Source organism: Zosterops lateralis, assembly GCF_965231275.1.
Source record: "Zosterops lateralis genome assembly, chromosome: 10".
Taxonomy (NCBI): Eukaryota; Metazoa; Chordata; class Aves; order Passeriformes; family Zosteropidae; genus Zosterops; species Zosterops lateralis.
This window is the reverse complement of record NC_139770.1, coordinates 11,237,342-11,256,872: the sequence shown is the minus strand read 5'-3', so window position 1 is coordinate 11,256,872 and position 19,531 is coordinate 11,237,342. Positions and strand designations below refer to the sequence as shown.

Sequence of the window (19,531 nt, the reverse complement as noted above, 5' to 3'; positions counted from 1 at the left end):
GGTCAAAATGTCATCGTGCTGTGAAGAGGATTAAAAATAGCTTATAGGAAAATTACTGTATGAAAACAAAGGGCCTGGCCTGCAGCAGGATAAATAAATGAAAGCTTTTTAACTCCTTACCTAGAATGGTTTCATCTGTTCCAAAATGAGCCCGATAGAAGAGGACCATTTCAAGCCAATACACGTGATAGATGACTATGAGCACCACAACGAGCAGGATGGTGGCCCCCAGGCCACAGGCCAGCTCCACAGTGTACTTGGGTGCTACAACTGAGTACAAAAATAAACAGGGGGTCAAGGTTGAAGAACAGGTCAGACCTTCAGCTAGGCAGGAACAAGCTTGTGTCACGTGCAGCCAAACACCACAGAGGAACAGCCAGGAGCCAAGCTGACCCTTCAGGGTAAGGTGGCTAAGCCAAGGCTTCTCTGACAGGACATGTGATGAGTGGCCACCCTGGAGCCCCATTCTGGGTTATTAGGACTGGTTATGCTGGCAGAGCAAGTCCATAGCTGGACTTCTGTCTCTGAGTGAGCCCCTGGGAGCAGCCAGGTGGTAGAATAACCTGTTGGTGGTAGAAACCTGCACAGTCCAAAGCCAGAACATGAACATGACCTTCTCAGCAGTACCAAAAAACTGTTGGGGCAACACAACTGCTCTGACTTCTAAGAGTTCCAGATAAAGCATCTGCAGCAAAATAAAGCCAGTGGTTACCATTCTCCCTCCCTATCAAACAGACACAGGTCTCATGGCTTGTCCCAGACTGACACCCAGGATACAACTAGCCATGGCCTGATTCTTTCCCACCATGAAAGAAGAATCAGAGTTCCTTACAAAAAAGCTGAAATGCTTGCAAACAAACAGGACAACCTGTGAACATCAAGCCAGAACATCACAGGTCCCCTCCAACTGATACACTGTCTGTCAAACCACTGCTGCTTCTTTGTACTAAGGACAGAAAAATTCTAACCATATCCCTGGGCAACTCTGTTGGTAGCAGTTGATGTGCAAATTGGCAAACTGCACAATAAAAGAACAACAAGGAGTGGAAACACCACCAAATTCCAGTATTTAATAAGTTTATAATAAAGCTGAATTACAAAATCGAAAATGCAAGGAATTTATCAATGTTCATTAGGTGATGAGCAGCAGAAGTACATGAGAAGGAGAGGGAAATCGTCCAGAAAAAGCAAACAATGTATATGACCTAATGTAATGAAAGAGTTGGAGTCAACATATAGAGCCACTTGCTAAAAACTGTAAGCCAGGAGCTGAGGGATTAGGTTCTGGCCTGATGCTTCTATAGGATATGCAGTGGCATGGGCTGCACTGAGTTTAGCATAAGGTTGCTCTGCCAGCAGCAGCTAGGAATGGTTCTTGGACTTTGCTGTGGAACAGAGCAGGAAGAAGGAGTGGTGGGCAACCATGTCTGCTTAGAGCAAACCCAGTCAAGTAACCAAGAACAGATGTGGGGAGGAAAAGGGAGGATAGTACAGATCGGTCCACTAGAAAACAGTATTTAGTCACTGATATATGGAGAAAGAATCTGAGTATTTCAGATTCACTTCTGCTACATGTACAAATATTATCACCCCAGAAGAGTTATATATGGAGTATGAACACAGTGACAGATGGTTTCAGCCTTTCTCAGTTATGTGTGTGGTCTATTGTTCCTCCCTAACAATCCAGAAAAGGTTTGTCTCAATGGAATGAGACTAAAAAAGGAGGACAAGTACCAAGAAGAAAAAGATCTTCCAGTAAAGACCTCTATGAGCCTTCCCATGCTTATAATGCAGAGTAGAGGGAAGAAGGTGTCTGGTGTGAGCTACACAAGGCATGGCAGCATTCCCTGTGGGAGAGGGGAGGTCTGGCTCACAGTAAAAGCAGGTGCTGAAGCTCGAGACGAGGCTGATAAAAAGGCAGAAAAATCCGCCTTAATCAGGAAGCCTTGCATAGCTCTTATTACTGAGAGGTGGGTCTGGGAAACAGGAACAAAATCTTTGATGAAAAAAAGACGTAGGAAAAACCCACACAGAACAGAGCTGAATCAGTCTATGCCATCCATGCTGAGGTGGCTGTATCTAGACTGCAGCATCATGACAGCAATGAGTAAAACCAGAGAGCACCGTGGTGTGAATGTCTCACTCCCTGAGCAATGCCAACGAGTGCAGACTGTCTTCTGGAGGATGCCAGCTGGCAGCTGTTGTGTCATGCAAAACCCTCACACAACCAAATAACCTGAAATCATTTCAAACAGCCTGTCCCATCAGTTGTGCTGAGGGACATGGTACATGGATGGGATAAGGACAACAGATCTGCCCTTTCTCTTTCCAGGAACTTGCCTGTGGAAGGGCCCTTTGTTCCCTGCCTCCAAGTTGTGGTGCAGTACCACAGCAGTGCCTACAGAACAGGCTGTGTCAGGCAGAAAGGCCTGATGGAATTCTTTGCTCCCTCACTGTTTTGCAGGGCAAGGCTCAAGGCAGCAGCAGGAGCCCCCCTGAGCACCCTCCCTGCCCCACAGGTGCTGTACCTTTCACGTGCACCACGGCCTGGCTGTGCTCCTCGCCTTTGGCATTCCTGGCATAGCACGTGTAATTCCGCTTCAGCTCCTCCACCGTGGCTTTTGCAACTGTTAGAGTCCTCACCAGATTTCTGTCATCAAAATCTCTAATACTTTCACTGTAAAACAGAAACTAGAGCATTACACATGTGAAAGTGCAGCAAGTTTTTAGTGACAGACATTCCTTTTCCTGATATAACCTCTTCCTTTAAAAAGACCAAAACACATAACTTGGTATTTACAAATCAATATACACTTCAGATTGTAATACAGCTGCAGCTATTCCTTTATCTGATTTCCTTAATATTTACCACTCATAATTTTCTCAATGCAGCTGTGCCACATTGCCTTTTAGAGGAAATGGAAGTTCTTGCCTATAAACAAGACAATCTCATGAACTCAAGATTCAGAGCTCACGTCACATTCCCTATGCAGTCCTCGATGAGTCACTTTGTCTCTCTCTGCCTGAACTGACCGTCTGCAAAATGAGGATACAGTATTTCCTTTTGCCTTTCCTTTTTCTGCACTGGTTTGCAAATCAACTGGGGCAGTGACTGCCTTCCACTTGTAATTCAGCATCCAGAAAATGGGACTTTGATCCTCATTTGGGTTATTTATGTGATTGAATCTCTATTCTTCCTAATCAATACTATTATAATATTACATTTTTATTTTCAGCCTCTGTTTTTCTGAAATACTTTTATCCCTTATGCTATTTGGGAACACTCCTCTAAATAGAATTGTCTGCCCCTGTTTTAGAAGTCCCACAACAGCAGCAGCTGTTGGCATCACTACCAGGACCTGAACAAATGAAGATGTGAACTGGTTAACAAAACTCCCTCAAATCCATCTGTAAAATATGACACTATCCAGGTCTGGAGGCCTCCTCCTTTTGGAGGTCCTGGTGCTCATCACAGCATGGTGCAGACACAGGGGCTTCTGATTAGCAGAGAGATTACACACTCCATTGGGATTGTCACATGCCTGCACCCACACAGGACCCAGGGGATTCAATAGAAATGAAGGTTCACGTTGCATGTTACCTTTGTGTGACTTTTATCTTGGGGTCTGTGATGTCGTCTGTGTTTTTCCCATCTATGGTCCACCATACCTCATTCCGGGAATCCTTCAGGAACGTGAAGAAAACGTCACAGCGCAGGATAAGGTCATCACCTGTAAAGAAAGGACCATCCTCTTCTAGGAGAAAAGGTATTGCAGTGCAGGAACAGCACCACCCTTACTTTAGTGCTTTCCAAAATCCTACCAGCCTAAGCTCTGCCTCCCTTCAGGAAGGAATGAGGCCAACATCCACTTTCTGACAAGAACTGTAGTAACAGCTTAACATCCCTGGACATGATGATTTGTGACAGACAGATAAATCGAAAAAACCATCCTGCCTTCTCAAATGTGTTACAAATTCCTTGACTGCACCAAGTGACCCACCCAAAGTAACATGCTCCATGCCAATCACTTCCTTGGAAAGATGAGCAGTGCTAATCAATCCCACTTCACAGGGGACAGATGCCACAAAGTGAAGGATCAAGCCCCACAAAAGCATTTTGGTTTGGAAATACTTCTTCAGGAATTTGACTTCTGCTCAAGATCAGATTTGGGACTGTGAATATTTTGGTGATCAGACTGTAAGTGATTTTTATCTTACAGAGGACTATGGATGAAATCTGACCTTCTGAGCCAAAAGAGCTGTTCTTTAAAGTAAAGACTCTGGTGCTAATCATCATCATTGCCACCACATTTATTACAGCAATGTAATGGGACACAATCCATTTGATATAGGGAATTGCTCCAAAAAGCTATTAGGCAAAACTGATGGTGTGAGAGAAGGGGTGAGGGAAAGGGTGTGGTACCCCATTACCCAGTGCTGCGAGGTCAGCAGAAGGAGAGCTGCCATTAACTAGGAAGTCATCAGCCAAAAAAAGGGAGATGAGCAAGAATTGGCTAGAAGGCAAAAGCTATTCTAGGGGTGAATGAGACAGGATGGGAGCAAACCACAGCCAGGGCCAGTGCTGAGACAAGGTCCTACAGGAATTCTCCTAAGCAGCTGAGTGTCCCTGTTTCATCTGCTTCTGCAGCTGCAGTTCTGTATCTCCATGCCTGACTTAGCTGTTTTTAGTTGTGCTTGCAAAAAATCAGCTTTTAAAGCTGTGCTCTCCTATTCTGGCATCAAGAGCTGGCATCTCACAGTATCTACCAGGCAACCCATGGCAGCTCATGTGCTCTGTGAGGGAAAGCACCAGGGATGCAATGGAAGGGGAGAGCTTTGTGCCTGGCTGGGTCTCCCAGTCCCACTGGCAGGCTGCGAGTGTTGGACTTTACCTGCTTCCAGTTCATACACAACTTTCTCATTTGGAGAGATGAATTGTGGTGGCAAGGCCTTGTTTGGAGATCCTGCAGGAGACAACAGAGAGCCCCCATGGGGACCCACACTTCATGAAAACCTGGAATCTTTGCAGCCTTGCTCCAAATGCCCTTGCGCCACACCGCACATTCCCCAGTTCAACTCGTGATGCACTCCTGCTGCATAGTTCCATGCACACACAAATCTAATCCTGGTCCCCAAACTCAGGGCCAGATCCAGATTTTGAGCCTCCCCAAAAGTTTAAGTAAGCTAGTTTTAGCCTCTCACATCAGAAGAGCCCCATGACCTTCTCATCTCCCACAAGGCATAACCTGCACCAGTTTCTTTTTTTTTACTGCTGCTTCTAAAAAACAAAATACAAACATTATTTATTTTGACCCTTAAAACAGCTGTTCCCATGGAACTCAGAATGTATCCTACAGCTCACTAGGTTTTTAAACTCTACAATTCCCTGGCAGGTAGGCTGAGCCTCTGTGCCTGGGATGGATGTGTACAAGCAGTTTGTACCTGGAGCTCTGCCTGGCTAATTAGCAGCCTCAACCTCAGCACAAATGGCTTTCGGATTCCAAGAAAATCATGACCAGTTGGCTATAAAGTGACAATCCCAAAATTAGTGATGAGCAAAGGGCACAGGACACCACCAGCAGGAATGCCAAGATTATGCATTCACATGCCAGCAGAGGGTACCCCTGGCCATCTCATGGCTGAACCTCACCAGCCTGAGCCAGGCCACTGTCTGTGTTTTGGGCATTTAACATGGTGGTGGAGAGACCTCTACTGCAGTATGCTCTGGGCAGTCACACAATTCTGACCCCAGCAAGAAAAAATGCACCACGTCAGTTGGGTAACACAGGTTGAATACAACCACAAATGGATCCTACAACAAACTCTTCCACTGTTTTTTACCACTGTTTTTACCACTTTCTGCAGTTACCCACATGCATTTTACACATTTTAAAGCCATTCTTACCCACCACCTTCATCTTTATGGTTCTGGTGAGATTATAGGTTCTTCCATGGTCCTTGAATGTCACAATGCAAGTGTAATTCCCTTTATACGCACTGCGGACAATGCCAATGACAAGCGTGGGCCCCTGGGGATATCGCTCATAGAAACCATCCACCGAGTTGCAGTCCTGGAATCAGGCAGAAAAATACTTGAGTTTGGGATTCAAAAGTACAGCTATTGGTTTAAATGCTACTACAAAGATGTGATTTTAAACTATTAATATGACACTTGGGATCATGATGTAGGTCAGACCTAAATACCGTGAACTTTAAGCATGTTGGAGTATAGACTGCTATGTTCACCTTGAAAATGAAGTGATGAAGCAGATCACCCTAATAGCTTTATCCCACTTAAGACACAGACAATTTTATAAAGGAGAGATCTCTGATCCAGAAGTACCTTGGCAATCAAAGTGAGCACCTCAGCAGAGTGAAGAATAAAAGTAAAAAGTGATAAGAAGAAAAGGATGACATATTCACAAATGGATACTAAGAGTAAAGGACATGTACCCCATTGATGTCCATCTTTTGGGACTAATCAAGCTCTCCCGGCTGACTTCAGCTGGGGATGAGGCCCCAGAATTTGCAAATAGCAAACGAGAATCTGTAGTACATAAACCTTAATAACTCCTCTCTTTCTGTCAGGCAAGGCAGGAAAACTGCCAAAATACCAAGCCGGAGATCCCTTTTCAGAAAGAAGTTATGCAGATAACATCTTGATTGTCATAAAACGCAAAGACGTGCACATTTTCTAAGAGATTATTTTTGAATGGTACATTTCCAAATCAGATACATCCTAATGGGGTAGTTTAAGACAGGGGTCATATAACATTTTTAATGATTTTTATTAGGCATGGGATGACTTGCTGCCTGAAAAATTACTTCCAAGGGGCTTTTTGTTTCATTCTGCTAATTGATTGGCGAGATGTGAATTTCAATGAATGATACAAGTAAAGCATTTAAACTACTGGAGTGAAACAGCTCCTCTTGATACAAGAACTTTTTTCCTGAAGGGTTTTAGAGGTGGGGTTTTCCTTTTGGGTCCTTTTTTTTTTAATCACCAGATACATTTGTTTACAATTTCCCTTATTAATTAATTCATTTATATAAAATCTTCTCTCTAGAAACACAAAAGCACTTTATAGGATGTCATTAAAGAATTTATTCCCATAACTCTCAGACTTTATGTCCCCTGAGACTTCTTATTCTCTACTGACTAAAGGCATCCACCTAGAGAGAAAGAGTGAAATCAAATTTAAAAAATTGAGCAGTAATTCTGTAGGCAAGAGCCTGAGGATGGCTGGAGATAGTCTAATACCCAGAAAAGTATAGAGGGTAGGGTAGAGATGTTTCAGTCTTCAGAGAAAAGGTTTGCTGAATTGTGTCAAACAGGACACCCACTGTCCCTGCAGACCCTGATGTACAACTTCACTTCCTGACCCTAGAGGATTTTGGAAAGGATGCAATTTTCATTTACAGGTGGGGTTTTTTAAAGAGGGGATAAGAATGGCAGTTTCCTTTGCAGGAAAGTGAGAGGCTCACACACAGCAGGTCAGGGCACACTGCCCATAACTGAACTGAGCCACCTAAATCCCTCCTAGGAGTATTTTTCACTTGTGTGCACTGGTCAAAAAAAAGCTTCAGTGTTAGCTCTCAATTCCTTTCCAGGAGCAGTTTTATACCCTTGAACTCAATGGAAGCAGAGCTCTTAAAATTAGTAAAGCTTCATTGCCAGCATCATCACTGGGGACACTCTGAAATGCAATTCCATGACTGTCATGCCAACCCTGCTTTTTCACAGACACCACTGCATCTCCCTGCTGCCCAAGTAAGTCCTTCTTACCAGGTACCACTTGACAGTTGGCGTCACACTGGCAGGGTAAAACCCATCAATATCTGGGCATGTGATCTTCTGATTGGCGTGCTCCAAGTAGAACATCTCCTCTGTGGGTTTTATGGAATGGCTCACACAAGAGTGCTGGTCTTTCGGAACAACCTCCAAGGGAAAAGCAACTTTGCTGCAGTAGGTTGTGTTCCTAAGGGTGGGCGAGAACAGGAGTGATTAGTTGAAACTTGTTTACTCCTACAGCAGTGGAGTGAAATGAAATAAAAATTACATCTGCAATAACGAGCATCATAGCGCTGATGAGGTATGTACAGCCTTAGCTGACTCATTTATAAATAGGAAAGAAAACCCCACCAGAGGTGGCCACACAGGCTCACAAAAGCCTATAAAGATGACTAACAAGCAACATCCACTCCCCCGCTGCTAAAGCAGATCATAAGGTCAAAGACACAGACAAAAGACAACATGAGTAAGATCAAAAAGTGCTCTTGTGCATAGCAGATGCTATGTTCATTTTGCACCAGTTAGAGACGCTTTTAATTTCCTAGAAGTCTGAATCTCATGAATCTTTGCCAAATTAGCGTGCAGTCAAAACATTACCCCTGCATCTGAAACTATTTTTACTCTAGACATGCAGATCACTTCTTAATGGTGAGCACCCGTGGATTTTGCCATGGGCTCAGCAATAATATTTTCATGGACACTTGCAGCAAGAAGAGCCATGCTCATTAGTGTCTGCAAGGCTCCAAGCATTATTGCCATGTAAATTGGCTCAGCACTGAGCGGTCTTATAATTGTAACATCCTTTTCCCACTAATGCTTATGTAAATGGTCGTCTCCCCACAGAAAGATCTGGTGCTAACAGATAATTTCCCCACCTCCAAAGAAGTCCTTTGATTGCACTGAAGGTGTACAGAAACTGCAGCACACAACCTACCTGAGCATGCAGGTGTAATTCCCAGTGTCATTGAGAAGAGCGGGCCAGAACCAAAGGGTGTCTTTGTCTTTACTGATGTGATTGTCAGGGAGACGATAATTAATGGGCTCCTCCAGGTCCCGGTCCTGAGCAATCCTGTACCAGATCAGGGTTAAGCCAGCAGAATGGGCTGTGCTATAGTTGTACTTCAAGAAGGTCTCAAAAAGTGGGCATTTGATCTTGGCAGGTTCCCCATCATAAATCTGGATCTGCTTCATGGTGTCCACACCCCAGTCATCGCAGCGTTCTGCACACAGGAAGAACAAGGTGCCTTAGGCTTGCAAGTCTGCAGGAGGAAAACAGTTCTGCCCATGCTCCCCACAGCTCTTGGTCCTGCCCCCATTAAAATCAGAGGTGAAACCATAGTGTTTTCAATGAAAGCAAACTGGGCTTTTATAAAACAGAGGAAGAACATTGTGTTCATTTCTAGAGAACCTGGAAATTTCTGTTTTCATTTGTACACCTCCTACATTTCTGCCAAGCTATTTATCTTTCATCAGGACAATAGAATAGAATATTCCTGCATAAAAAAAGGCTTCCTAGAGAGCTCCAAGAAAATTTACCACAGAAGTCTTATGCAGGAAGATGAAATTTGGATGACAACAGTGCCAGAGGTGTGTGTGCATCCATACACAGTGATCAAAAAGATGGAAACAGTTGTGCTCAAATAGAAAGAAAAAAAAAAAAAACGAACTCAAACATCAACCCTCCCTTAGAGCTATGGGTCATTTTCCCTGCCAGAAGAAACTGGACTGTGGGTTCCAGAAGGGAGGACTGTCTTTCTTGTGATGAATTCATGTGACACCTGTGCACACCAGGATAACAGAATGAGTACAAGCAGTAATAAATGACACAGAAAGACTGTTGATAGTGAAGTTTAGAACTGGAAGCTGGGGGGCAGGAGGGGCAGTATGGAGGACGTAGCAGCAGGTTCTCTTATTATATGCCTGTATTCCCAGGCAGTGGTCAGGTGCAAACCCCAAGCACAGTTCAACAACAGGCAGTGGCTCAGTGTGGCTCACAGCAGACTTGGACTGACATAGAAACCAGCCAGCATAAGAAAAAGCTGTAGAGAGCTTTTTTTCTTTAATTACTTAAAAAAAAAATCTTGTTATTAGTGAACAGTTTCATGACAAAAAGCACAGTCCAAACTCATTTCTCTTCCAAGGACTCTTTTCCACTCCATTCCCCCTACCCATCAGCATGTCCAGGCAGGCAGGGGCTCGGTGCAAGCAGGCACAGTACCAGGGTGTCAGCAAACCTGAGAGCACCCTGCACTGTCAGAGCCAACTGAGACACATGGAGGAGCTGCTGTCACTGCACCTCCTGTCTCCCCACGCTGACGAGGCAGAGGACAGCATGGCACACTTCCCAGTGCCTCTCTTGGAGCTGCTGGGAGGCATTTGCTAGGGCAGCCTGACGTCTGAGAACCCAAAATGAGTCAAACAGGAGAGGGGTGTGCTGCCTGCAGCAGTCCTTGGGAGCAGTGTCTCAGCACATCACACAAAGGCTCACCAGAGACGACACTGCAAAGCCTCTCCCATTTGCTGATATTAGAAGAACTCAGACTGAGAAGAGAAACAGAATACAATATGCTCTTTGAGCCCAATTCTTCTGAATTCTTCTGAACTGACTTCACAGGCCCAAAGCAGAATTTCTGGCATTTATTCTTCCCTAAATAGACAGTGGGATGTAGCTTGCCCCCAAATTCATACTTAATTAAAAAAAGGCAGAGATGAACCTTTGAGAAGACAGGCCTGCAGCACTTAAAGGCAGTGATGCTAACTCCTATGGCTCAGCAATGGTTAGTTATGGGCAAGAGGAATCTGGGCCAGTAAGAATAGAAATGTTTTCTGGCGGGTTTACACATAAATGTAAATGCAAGCTGCACTGCTCCTCCTGCAGTATGCCAAACACCCATATGACAGAGTGATACTTCTGGAAGAAGAGAATGAATTGGGCTAAGAAAAGGCACTGAAGCTACCCAGAACACAAGCATTTGTTCAGAGGAACCCCAACCCCAAATATCTGGAGAGTGCTCATCATCTAAAAACATATAGATCTTTCAAAAGTGCACAGCATCACACACTATGGCTGCTACCACAGGCAGTGCTGAGGTTCATTATCAAAGAGGCTTCAAACTGCTGTCGGAAGCCTCACACCATGGGAAGGAGCATAATGATCCATCACCCCCATGATCAGGGCAAACTGGAACCAGCATGCTGCTTTATGCCAGTGTGGCCATGAACCAGGCATGGTCAAGTGTCCTTAGAGTGCTAATGAGACAAATGAGCCTGCAGAGACTGCCTGCTAACTGCATGATAAAGCATGGACTGTTACTCATGGAGACAGGGCATTTTTTTTCTGTAAAGAAAGGCTTTCTCTCTGAAAGGAGCAGACCTGGGTCTGTAAATCAGGATGCCCAGGTTCTCTTCCCAGCACCTGACTTGCGTCTCCTCTTGGGCTGCATAAAGGCAAATCATCCTTATTACTTCAAATGGCAGGACTGGGGAGAGAAGAAACTATATAAAACATTACCGTACTGAAATTCTTGGAGTCAAGATCAATGAAATTTGCAATCATGAGCAGCTCTTGCATTTTGCAACAGCCCATAAATCAGCACTGTAAAACTACTTACCCGTTCACCCTGAATGAGTTATTGAAAATAAATACAACTATTTTCTTTTTTTTCTTCCTACATTTCTCTAAAACAATGCCCAGGCTTTGCCTTCTTGGCTTGGGAAGAGCAGACTGTTACTGTTTTACTCTAAGAGCTGTACCTGGAGATTCTGTCTCAGAGTTGGCCTGGCTTCAGGAACACAGTCACAGCAAACAGGTGCTGCTAAGGTTCCCCACATGTGCCCTGCCCTGGGGTGCTGCAAGCTCTGAGCTGAACCCCAGACACAGCACATTACTGCTGGTAATGAAACAGCTACACCCAGAGCACAGGAGCAGCCATGCAGTGTGAGATCCAGGCTGTGCCTCCCTCCCAAGGCAAGGACTCCTCCTGGCTGCCAGGGCAAAGCCACCCTGCACGACTCCAAGGGCTCAGGAAGTTCTGCCATGACCCATCACTCAGAGCAGAGATAGCAGGAACACCACAGGCTGCAGCAAAATGTCCTTAACCCATAAAACACCGAGGACAGAAATCATGGTGCTTTGCACAGCTTCCCTCCTCCCTGTGCCATGCTGACAGTCACACTGCTATTTCTACATTTTGGGGTGTTTTACTCCCAGGATAGCCAGGCTCTGCCTGATATAATGTGTGAGAACTGCAGAGTGTGAGAACCTCACTGTGTGTGAGAACCCCTCACACACACCTTTGTGAGCCTCCTCCTCAGCTGTGGTGGTGCTTTTCTCCCTGTGACAACAGCAACCTTTGCTGTGGTGGCATTTCTGCAGCAGAGCCCAGCAGATGGGACAACATGGCCACACGCATCCATTAAGTAGAAGGGAAACCCACATTATTATTGCTATAATTTTATTTGCATCCAACAGCTCCCCACAACATTTTGTGCTCCTTCCACTATTTTAAGCTCTACTGGATATTCAGAGCCTGTTTGCTGCTAACATCAGCACGCAACTATTTGTGTGTCAGTCTAAACTGCAGATACCCTGAAAAAAACAGCATGACTGAACCTTCATTGGCATAAAGCAGTTCCACTATGGAAAAAAAAAAATACACACATTGATATATCTCGATTCCAGCAACAATATTTGAGGGAGCACTGTGGAAAGAAGATGCAAGGACCCATTTCTAATTGTGAGAAACAGCAGTAACTTCTGTGGTGCTGTGCCCATTTGTAGTAACTCACACTTGTTTTCACTGGTTAAGCCTCAGAAGTGAGTTTCTTCTCTCTTGAAACGTTTCCTGCACAAAACAGCTGCTGGATTAAGAGCAGCTCCTGATTAATCAAGTGGGATCAACATTCATGCTGTGACTCCAGAGGTTCCCTAACAAATGGAAACTAGTGAGGAATGGAGCTACAGCCAACTCCATGTCTGTTCTATGCTGCAGCAAATGGAGCACTACACACACACCTGAGGGACAGAGTAAAATCCTCTAAAAATACACCATCCCAGAAATGCACCTTCCTAAAAATGCCTCTGCAAAACGATTTTGAAAGAAGCCTTGTCCTCAGCACCAATCAAGAGGCACTGCAGATACCCTGACCCCTCTTACTGCTGAATGCTCTGCAATTACACAGCGAGGCAGCCTGTGACCGTAACACCTACCTGGGACAGCCAATGCAGGAAAAAGGCAAGAAATGTTCCTGTTTGCACAGCCCTGCTTAGGAACAGGGGTAAGGACCATACAGGCTAGAGGGAGGCTGCATGGTAGAAAGAAACACCCATCTCCAGAATTGGAAGACAAAGTGCAGGCAGAGCAGAAGGGTGAGGATAAGGATGCCCACCTTGATTTCATGTGCCCTGAGGGGGCCTGCCTTGCATGCAGAGTGGGACCATGCAGTGGCAGCAGGAGACAAAGCCATCAGTGCTGCCAGCTGAATGATCCCTGTTCCTCACACTTCAGCTGCAGCATCAGGTGGGGCTGTACTATCATAGGATGATTTGCTTAAAAATCACCCAGTTCCAACACCCTTGCTGTGGGTGCAGGGACATCTCCCTCTAGACCGCATTTCTTAAAGATTCATTTACCTGGCCTTGAACACTTCCAGGGACAGGTAATCCACAGCTTTTCTAGGTATCCTGTTCCACTATTCACCACCCTTATAGCAAAGAATTTTTTCCTAATAATATATTTAAACCTACATTCCCTAAGCTTAAAGCCATCCTCCCTTGTCCCATCTCTACACGCCCTTGTGAGAAATCCTTCTGCAGCTTTCTGTACTGGAAGGGCTCGAAGGTCTCCTCAGAGCCTTTTCTTTTCCAGGCTGAGGGGCCCCAACTCTCTCAGCCTGCCTTCACAGAAGTGCTTCAGCTCTCTGATCAACTTCATGCTCTCCCCTGGACTCATTCCAACTGATTCATGTCCTTTGTGTGCTGGAGACCCCAGAGCTGAACACCACTGCAGGTGGGGTCTCACCAGAGCAGAGCAGAGGGGCAGAATCACCTCCCTTGAGCTCCTGGCCACACTCTTTTGCTGTGACCAGGACACAGTTGGCTTTTTGGGGCTGTCAAGCCATATCTCAACAGCTTCTACTTTCTTTATCTGTCCCTGCTGTATTACTTGAAGCAAAGCTGGTATGAGTCAGCCTCCACCCAGGGGGCACAGCCAGGCCAGCCCGTTACCGTGATGGACGGATCAGCATCGATAAGGCAGAGAAAGCTGATCACACAACGCAATTAAACCAGAATTAATTGTTACTACCTTAAAAAAAGATTCCTCACCACCATCTTTGAGGCTCAGTCAGTGAGAAGGAAGCAGAGGAAGCCAGGCTAAATGGAGGAGCCATGCTGTGAGCACAGGAGGCACCAGCTGTGGCCAGCACCACACATGGGTGCATCTCCCATTTATGCCAGTGCCAGGAACATCCATTCTTCCCACTATGTCTGCACTCTGCCTTTTCCACCCAGCACGAGATCCTTCCCCGCTCCCTGGCTCTGTTCTCTGCTCAGCAGTATCCCATATGACCATACAGCAGGGCAGAGGGAGAGAAGAATGGAACAAAACAAATGAGAAGCTCTGCCCTTAATTGGAAGAAGAGACACAAACCAAAATACGCTGAGATGGGCGGGGATGACATAGAAGTTGGGTGAGGCCCAGCCAAGATCAGCTGGCTCTCACTGTTTGCTCTCACTATTTCTGCAGCAGTGACAGGGGCCACAGAACACCTAAAAAACTGGTTGTAGCTGAATTTTGCCTTGGAGGCTCAGCCTAGAAGCTGTGCCAACTCTGCAGAAATTTATAATCTCACTTCCAGTGGAAACTCATCCAAAGAGGCCTCTCATAACCTCACTGCCTTCCTCCCACAGCCTCTCCAGTAGAGCAAAGGAAGTGGAAGAAGTCCTGGCACAAATTTCCTACACAGCCCAACCCCATCCATGTAGTTCTGCTGTGATGGCATTGGTGACATGGTTTTACACTTCTCCCAAGTTCCATCATATTCATCCTATGTTCCCACTGAGCTGTGATGCCCCCACAGAAGCCTCTCATCTGGATGCTGCACACTAGGATGGAGTCTCTCTCTCCCCAAGTGCTTTTATCATTTGAATGGGTAGGACAGCTGAGAAAAGAAGAAGGAAAAGGACTTTCTGTTGCAGAATGGCTCTTGTTTTGAAAAGCACTTGTACATTGCAGTTGGTTACCTTTAGACCCTGAATGTCTAATTTAAACAGGTGTGAAAACCTGCCTCTGCCAAAGTCATGATAAACAAGCTGACTGCATAAACTTCTGTTGGCTTCAGGGAAGCAGCCAAAGCAAGACATCCAAAAAATGATGATTCTGTAATGGAGCCCAAAGCTTCTGACTCTGAATTGCCTTATCTCATCAAGCACAGCCTGTAACATGGGGTAGTCGTTATTTGTGTCTCTTAGAACTCCTCCACAGTGAGCTCTGTGGCTTCACTCTCTATCTGTGCATAAAACTGTTTACTGCATGTGGCAGAGTATTTTGGTTACCTCCAGCAACTGGGCCAAGAAAAAAAAAATTACATTCAGATGTCTCTAGCAAGCTTGACATATTTTTCTGGAGGCTTTCTTTAAATTTGAGATCAAAACGATAAAGGTAGGGGCATGAACTGCTTCCCTGAAGGAGAAGAAGAGCAAACAGCTACTTTCCATTTCACTTCATTGAGAAAAATTTTTACGTGAAAAAGCAGAGCAGCATAGGAAGAGGAGAGGTACAGGAAATGGAACACCCCATTGCAAAGTCATCTGTAGGAGAGGCAGCATGACCTGATCAGTATCACTGCTGAGCTGTGCTTAAGCTGGCAGGGACTCCTGTGTGCCTGGGACACCACACTGGGCCATAGCAAGGTCCAGACTAAACTCCCAGCTCTGCCTACAGGCTTGCTTAGCTAAACCCACACAGCCCAGTTACTGCACTTAGCCAGGTGCTCTGTTGCCTGCTTTAAAATACAGTCAGCAATTCTTCCCTGTCCATCCCACAGGGATGTCTGCATTACAAAGATGCTGCAGCAGTTGTCCTCAGACAAGGATGGGAGCTAAACAAACACAGCAGGCAGTAAAATGCACTGTAAGGGTCCAAGAGTCCAGCTGAGTCACCTGGGTGCCACAAAACATCTGACAGTGAGAGCACAACTCTGCAGCTGCAGGAGGGGGACATGACAGCTTCCTGATTGCCCTATTTGATACACACAGGGGAGCAAAAGTGACTGTTCAATACCGTATCAGCAACACACCCAAAAAAGGGCTGCTTTCCTCCACACATTCCTGCACTTCTATGCAGATAGGTCACACCATGATGACGCCAGCACAGAGCTCACCCCTCACAACCCATTTCCTCAGCTGACAAGAAGCAGACGTGAGGTTTTATCTCCTCGGCGGGCACGGCTCTGGCTGGTGTGGAGGGAGGCTTGTGTCTGCACCCAGGTCAGCTCTGCTCCACAGTTTTATCTCCATCCACCCCAGGGCTGTGCACCTTTCAACACCCTCAGTGTCTAATGACTTCATGCCCCCAAGTGCCATAAACTTCTACAACCACAATAGCTCACAGATGGGTATGGATGGTTATAAAATCACGTCCTAAATTAGGACAGCAAGAAGCTGAGATTGGAAGAGTAGGAGGAAGTCAGGAAATCCCAGGAGATGATGGTGGGGGAGGGATTTAGTCTCTTTAGAAAACAATAATGCAGTTTAATCTATTTTTCTTTTGACTTTACACACTAAAATAAGCTTCTCAGCTTCTGGGGCTGTCACAAATCATAAGGAAAATATGGCCACTGGAAGCCTATCAGTAGAATAAGAGCCATATAGTAATAATCCTGAGGAGCTGCACAGGGCTTTCCATCTTCAAAGTGTTTTACAGACAGTAATTTATTAATCTGCAAATTTCCCCTGGCCAAAAGTAACTGTTCTGCCTCTCTGCTAAGCATGAGAGAGACACACACTGTGCAGTTCAGCACTGGGGAGAGACAGTGCAGGCAGTGGCTCTGACCTCTGGAGCCAGACCTCTGTTTCTTTCTCACTGCAGCCAGAACTCCACTGCTCCAGCCACCACCTCAACCCAGAAGCATTGCTGACATCTGGCACTTTGGAGTCCTTCAGAGCAGACAAAACCAAAGTAGCTGAAAGCCTCTGATATGGGGGAGTGTAAATAGACATGTTCACAACCCAGGAAATAACAGCAAAGCCTGAAATAAAGCTCCCAGGGGAGAAGCTCCTGGCTGCCTTCCAGCCACTACCTGCCATGCTGAGGTATCATTCTGGCCCAGTCCTGGGCTCATGCTACCACACAGCCTGTCTGATAGCCCCCTGGGGAGCTAGAGAGACACTTCCTATGCAAACATGATGATTCCCCCCACCAAAGGGCTATTTATGCACAGCAGGTACCTGCTCACACTACATAGGTCCGTCAGATAATCAGCATGAGGCTGCTCCTCCTCTCCTGGCAGCAATATTCTTCTGCTTTTGCAATTGCCTAAGAAAATACTCCCAACCACGGTCTTCTCCCCAGTCCTCACCCTGGAAAAACTCAGAACTCTTGGAGGATGAGAGAGCAGCCTGGTTGGCAGAGAGAAAAAAAAAAATGGAACAAGAAGCACAATTACAGCTACATCTTATTTATAAGTCAGTATCTAACATTGGCCAGCTTTGTTCAGAAACAAGAAGATAGCATTATTCTGTATTCATAATGGTTGTTATGTTCTTTGTCCGACTGGTTTTTCATCTCTTTTAAGCCAGTGTATATTTATATGACTTCAGTAGTGCCAAAGAAACTATTGTATGACCAGACCCGGGTCCATCAGTTTTTGTTATCCTTCCCCGGCTGTCAGAACATCTGGGTTCATTAAGCATCCTACAACATGAGTTCCATCTTAGGGATGGCTCAGCTAGGCAAGGAAAGCAGAAGACCTTGAATACCACTGCAAACACTGACCCAAAATGTCACAGGTGAGGAATTCAAACCCATGCCCTGCCGATCATGTATAATCTCAATGATAGGAAAAGATTTGCCCACACGTTCAGCGTGAGCCAACAGAAGACTCAGGCACCGATTCAGTCTCAGGTTCCACGCCTTTTACTCTACACTACTCAGATCACATTTCTCCTCTCGTACAGCTTGCACCTCCCTTTCAGCAACTGATTTTGTTTCAGCACCAGCCTCCATACGCAGCAGAAACAGCAGAGCCCGAGAACAGATGTTTAGAGCCACAGTGCTGTAGGCAAAATCTGGAGGGGAAATAAAGTTTGTGGGTTTGCCTCTCCAGTAGGAAGCAGGGCGAAGCATAATGCTAAAGCTTTCTGACACACTGCCAGAGAGACTGACAGCCATAGTGGCTCAACTGGATGGAAAGGCCACTTGCAGCCAGAGCAGTGCTGGTATTTTAGAACTGAAATTTAGCAAGTGTTGGTTCCTCACCTCCACTGTAAGCTCACAGAGCTTGGTACTCAGCAGAGCTGCTACCCCTGGCTTGGGCAGTCCCTGGTCATATTGCTGACCAGACTGCTCCACTGGGAAGGATGGCAGAGGCAGGAAAAGTGGCAGTAACAAGACTCCCATCCCTGCCTCCAGCCTGCCTCAGTCCAGCCTGGGGGCTGGAGAGAGCTGGTCCCAACAATACAGCATTACACAACTTAATAGTCAAAGCACAGAAAAAGACTCAGTTGAAATGACAAATCCCTACCAAGTCACACATGTTAAGTATCCCAGGAGCCAGGTTCCCCAGTGAGAGCTACCTGCCTCCAAGGTATGTTAGGTGACCACCAGGGCAGCTGCAGACTGTGCACAGCCCTTCTGCATTCACTCCAGATAAGCTCAGCTCTGCTCCCCCACCTACATGCCCTGCTGCAAGAAAGAAAGGCAAGCCCAAATGCTGTAACATTTCCAGAACAAGGCCAGTCTCCCATACTGCTTGGTATTTATGACTTTGCAAGGGTGAAACGAGCTCCAGTCTCCTTTTGGTGCCAGTCCCAGGAAACCCTGCAGTGAAACAGAGGGCTGCACAGACGGCTGCCCCTCCATCCAAGTACAAACAGCCATCCAAGCCCATTATGAATAACAAAGGACATTCTGACAGCCCAAACCGGTTTATGAAGTCCATGGCACAAAAAGGAAGCTCTGAACTGAAGAGTGTGTCTGACACCCACAGACCTGCAGGAAATTAAATGCAGGGGATTTGCAGAGGTGTATATTAACTGATCATGTGTCTCATGTATCACCCCTTGACTTACACTCTCGCAGCACTCTACAAGGGTTCTGGCCACCCTGTCCAGCAAATCTCTGCTAAAAGAGAAATATTTAAAAAGTACTAAATGTCCTGCAGAAATGCATGGAGGGTTCTGGTTCTGCCAGATCAATTGGAACGAGCTTGTGTGACCCAAATGCCAGGGTGCTCATTTCACCTGACTGAAATCAGCTTCTTCCCAGCCAACTGCGTCAGCTTTTAGAGCTGTTCTAACATTTCCTGGGCAATCCTGATTCAATTGCACCTACCTCCCATTTCTGCAAAAGGCCAGGATGACTGCACGTGGGGTGTTGTAATGCTGCCTCAGCAGGAGGAGGATGTTGCGTTGGTGGAGAGCAGAACAGCTCGTCCAGAAGCACAAGCAAAGCAGGGATTTTCCCAGCCAGCAGCAGATCCATGTCGCTGGGTCCTTCCTTCCCCACACACTCCTACTAC

General features: G+C 46.0%; 1 protein-coding gene across 2 annotated transcripts in view; it reads right to left on the bottom strand.

Annotated features, from left to right (window-relative positions):
• IL1RAP (interleukin 1 receptor accessory protein) overlaps positions 1–19,531 on the bottom strand; it is a gene marked incomplete at its 3' end in the record, with an annotated part of 48,915 nt that overhangs the window by 11,178 nt on the left and 18,206 nt on the right. For both annotated transcript variants that reach the window (XM_083869049.1, XM_083869050.1), the window contains exons 3-9: positions 8,727–9,012; positions 7,787–7,979; positions 5,906–6,071; positions 4,893–4,964; positions 3,602–3,731; positions 2,529–2,677; positions 121–270 (exon numbers count right to left, since the gene is read on the bottom strand). In XM_083869049.1, coding sequence (XP_083725175.1) covers positions 121–270; positions 2,529–2,677; positions 3,602–3,731; positions 4,893–4,964; positions 5,906–6,071; positions 7,787–7,979; positions 8,727–9,012 — 1,146 coding nt within the window. The remainder of the gene's footprint in view (positions 1–120; positions 271–2,528; positions 2,678–3,601; positions 3,732–4,892; positions 4,965–5,905; positions 6,072–7,786; positions 7,980–8,726; positions 9,013–19,531) is intronic.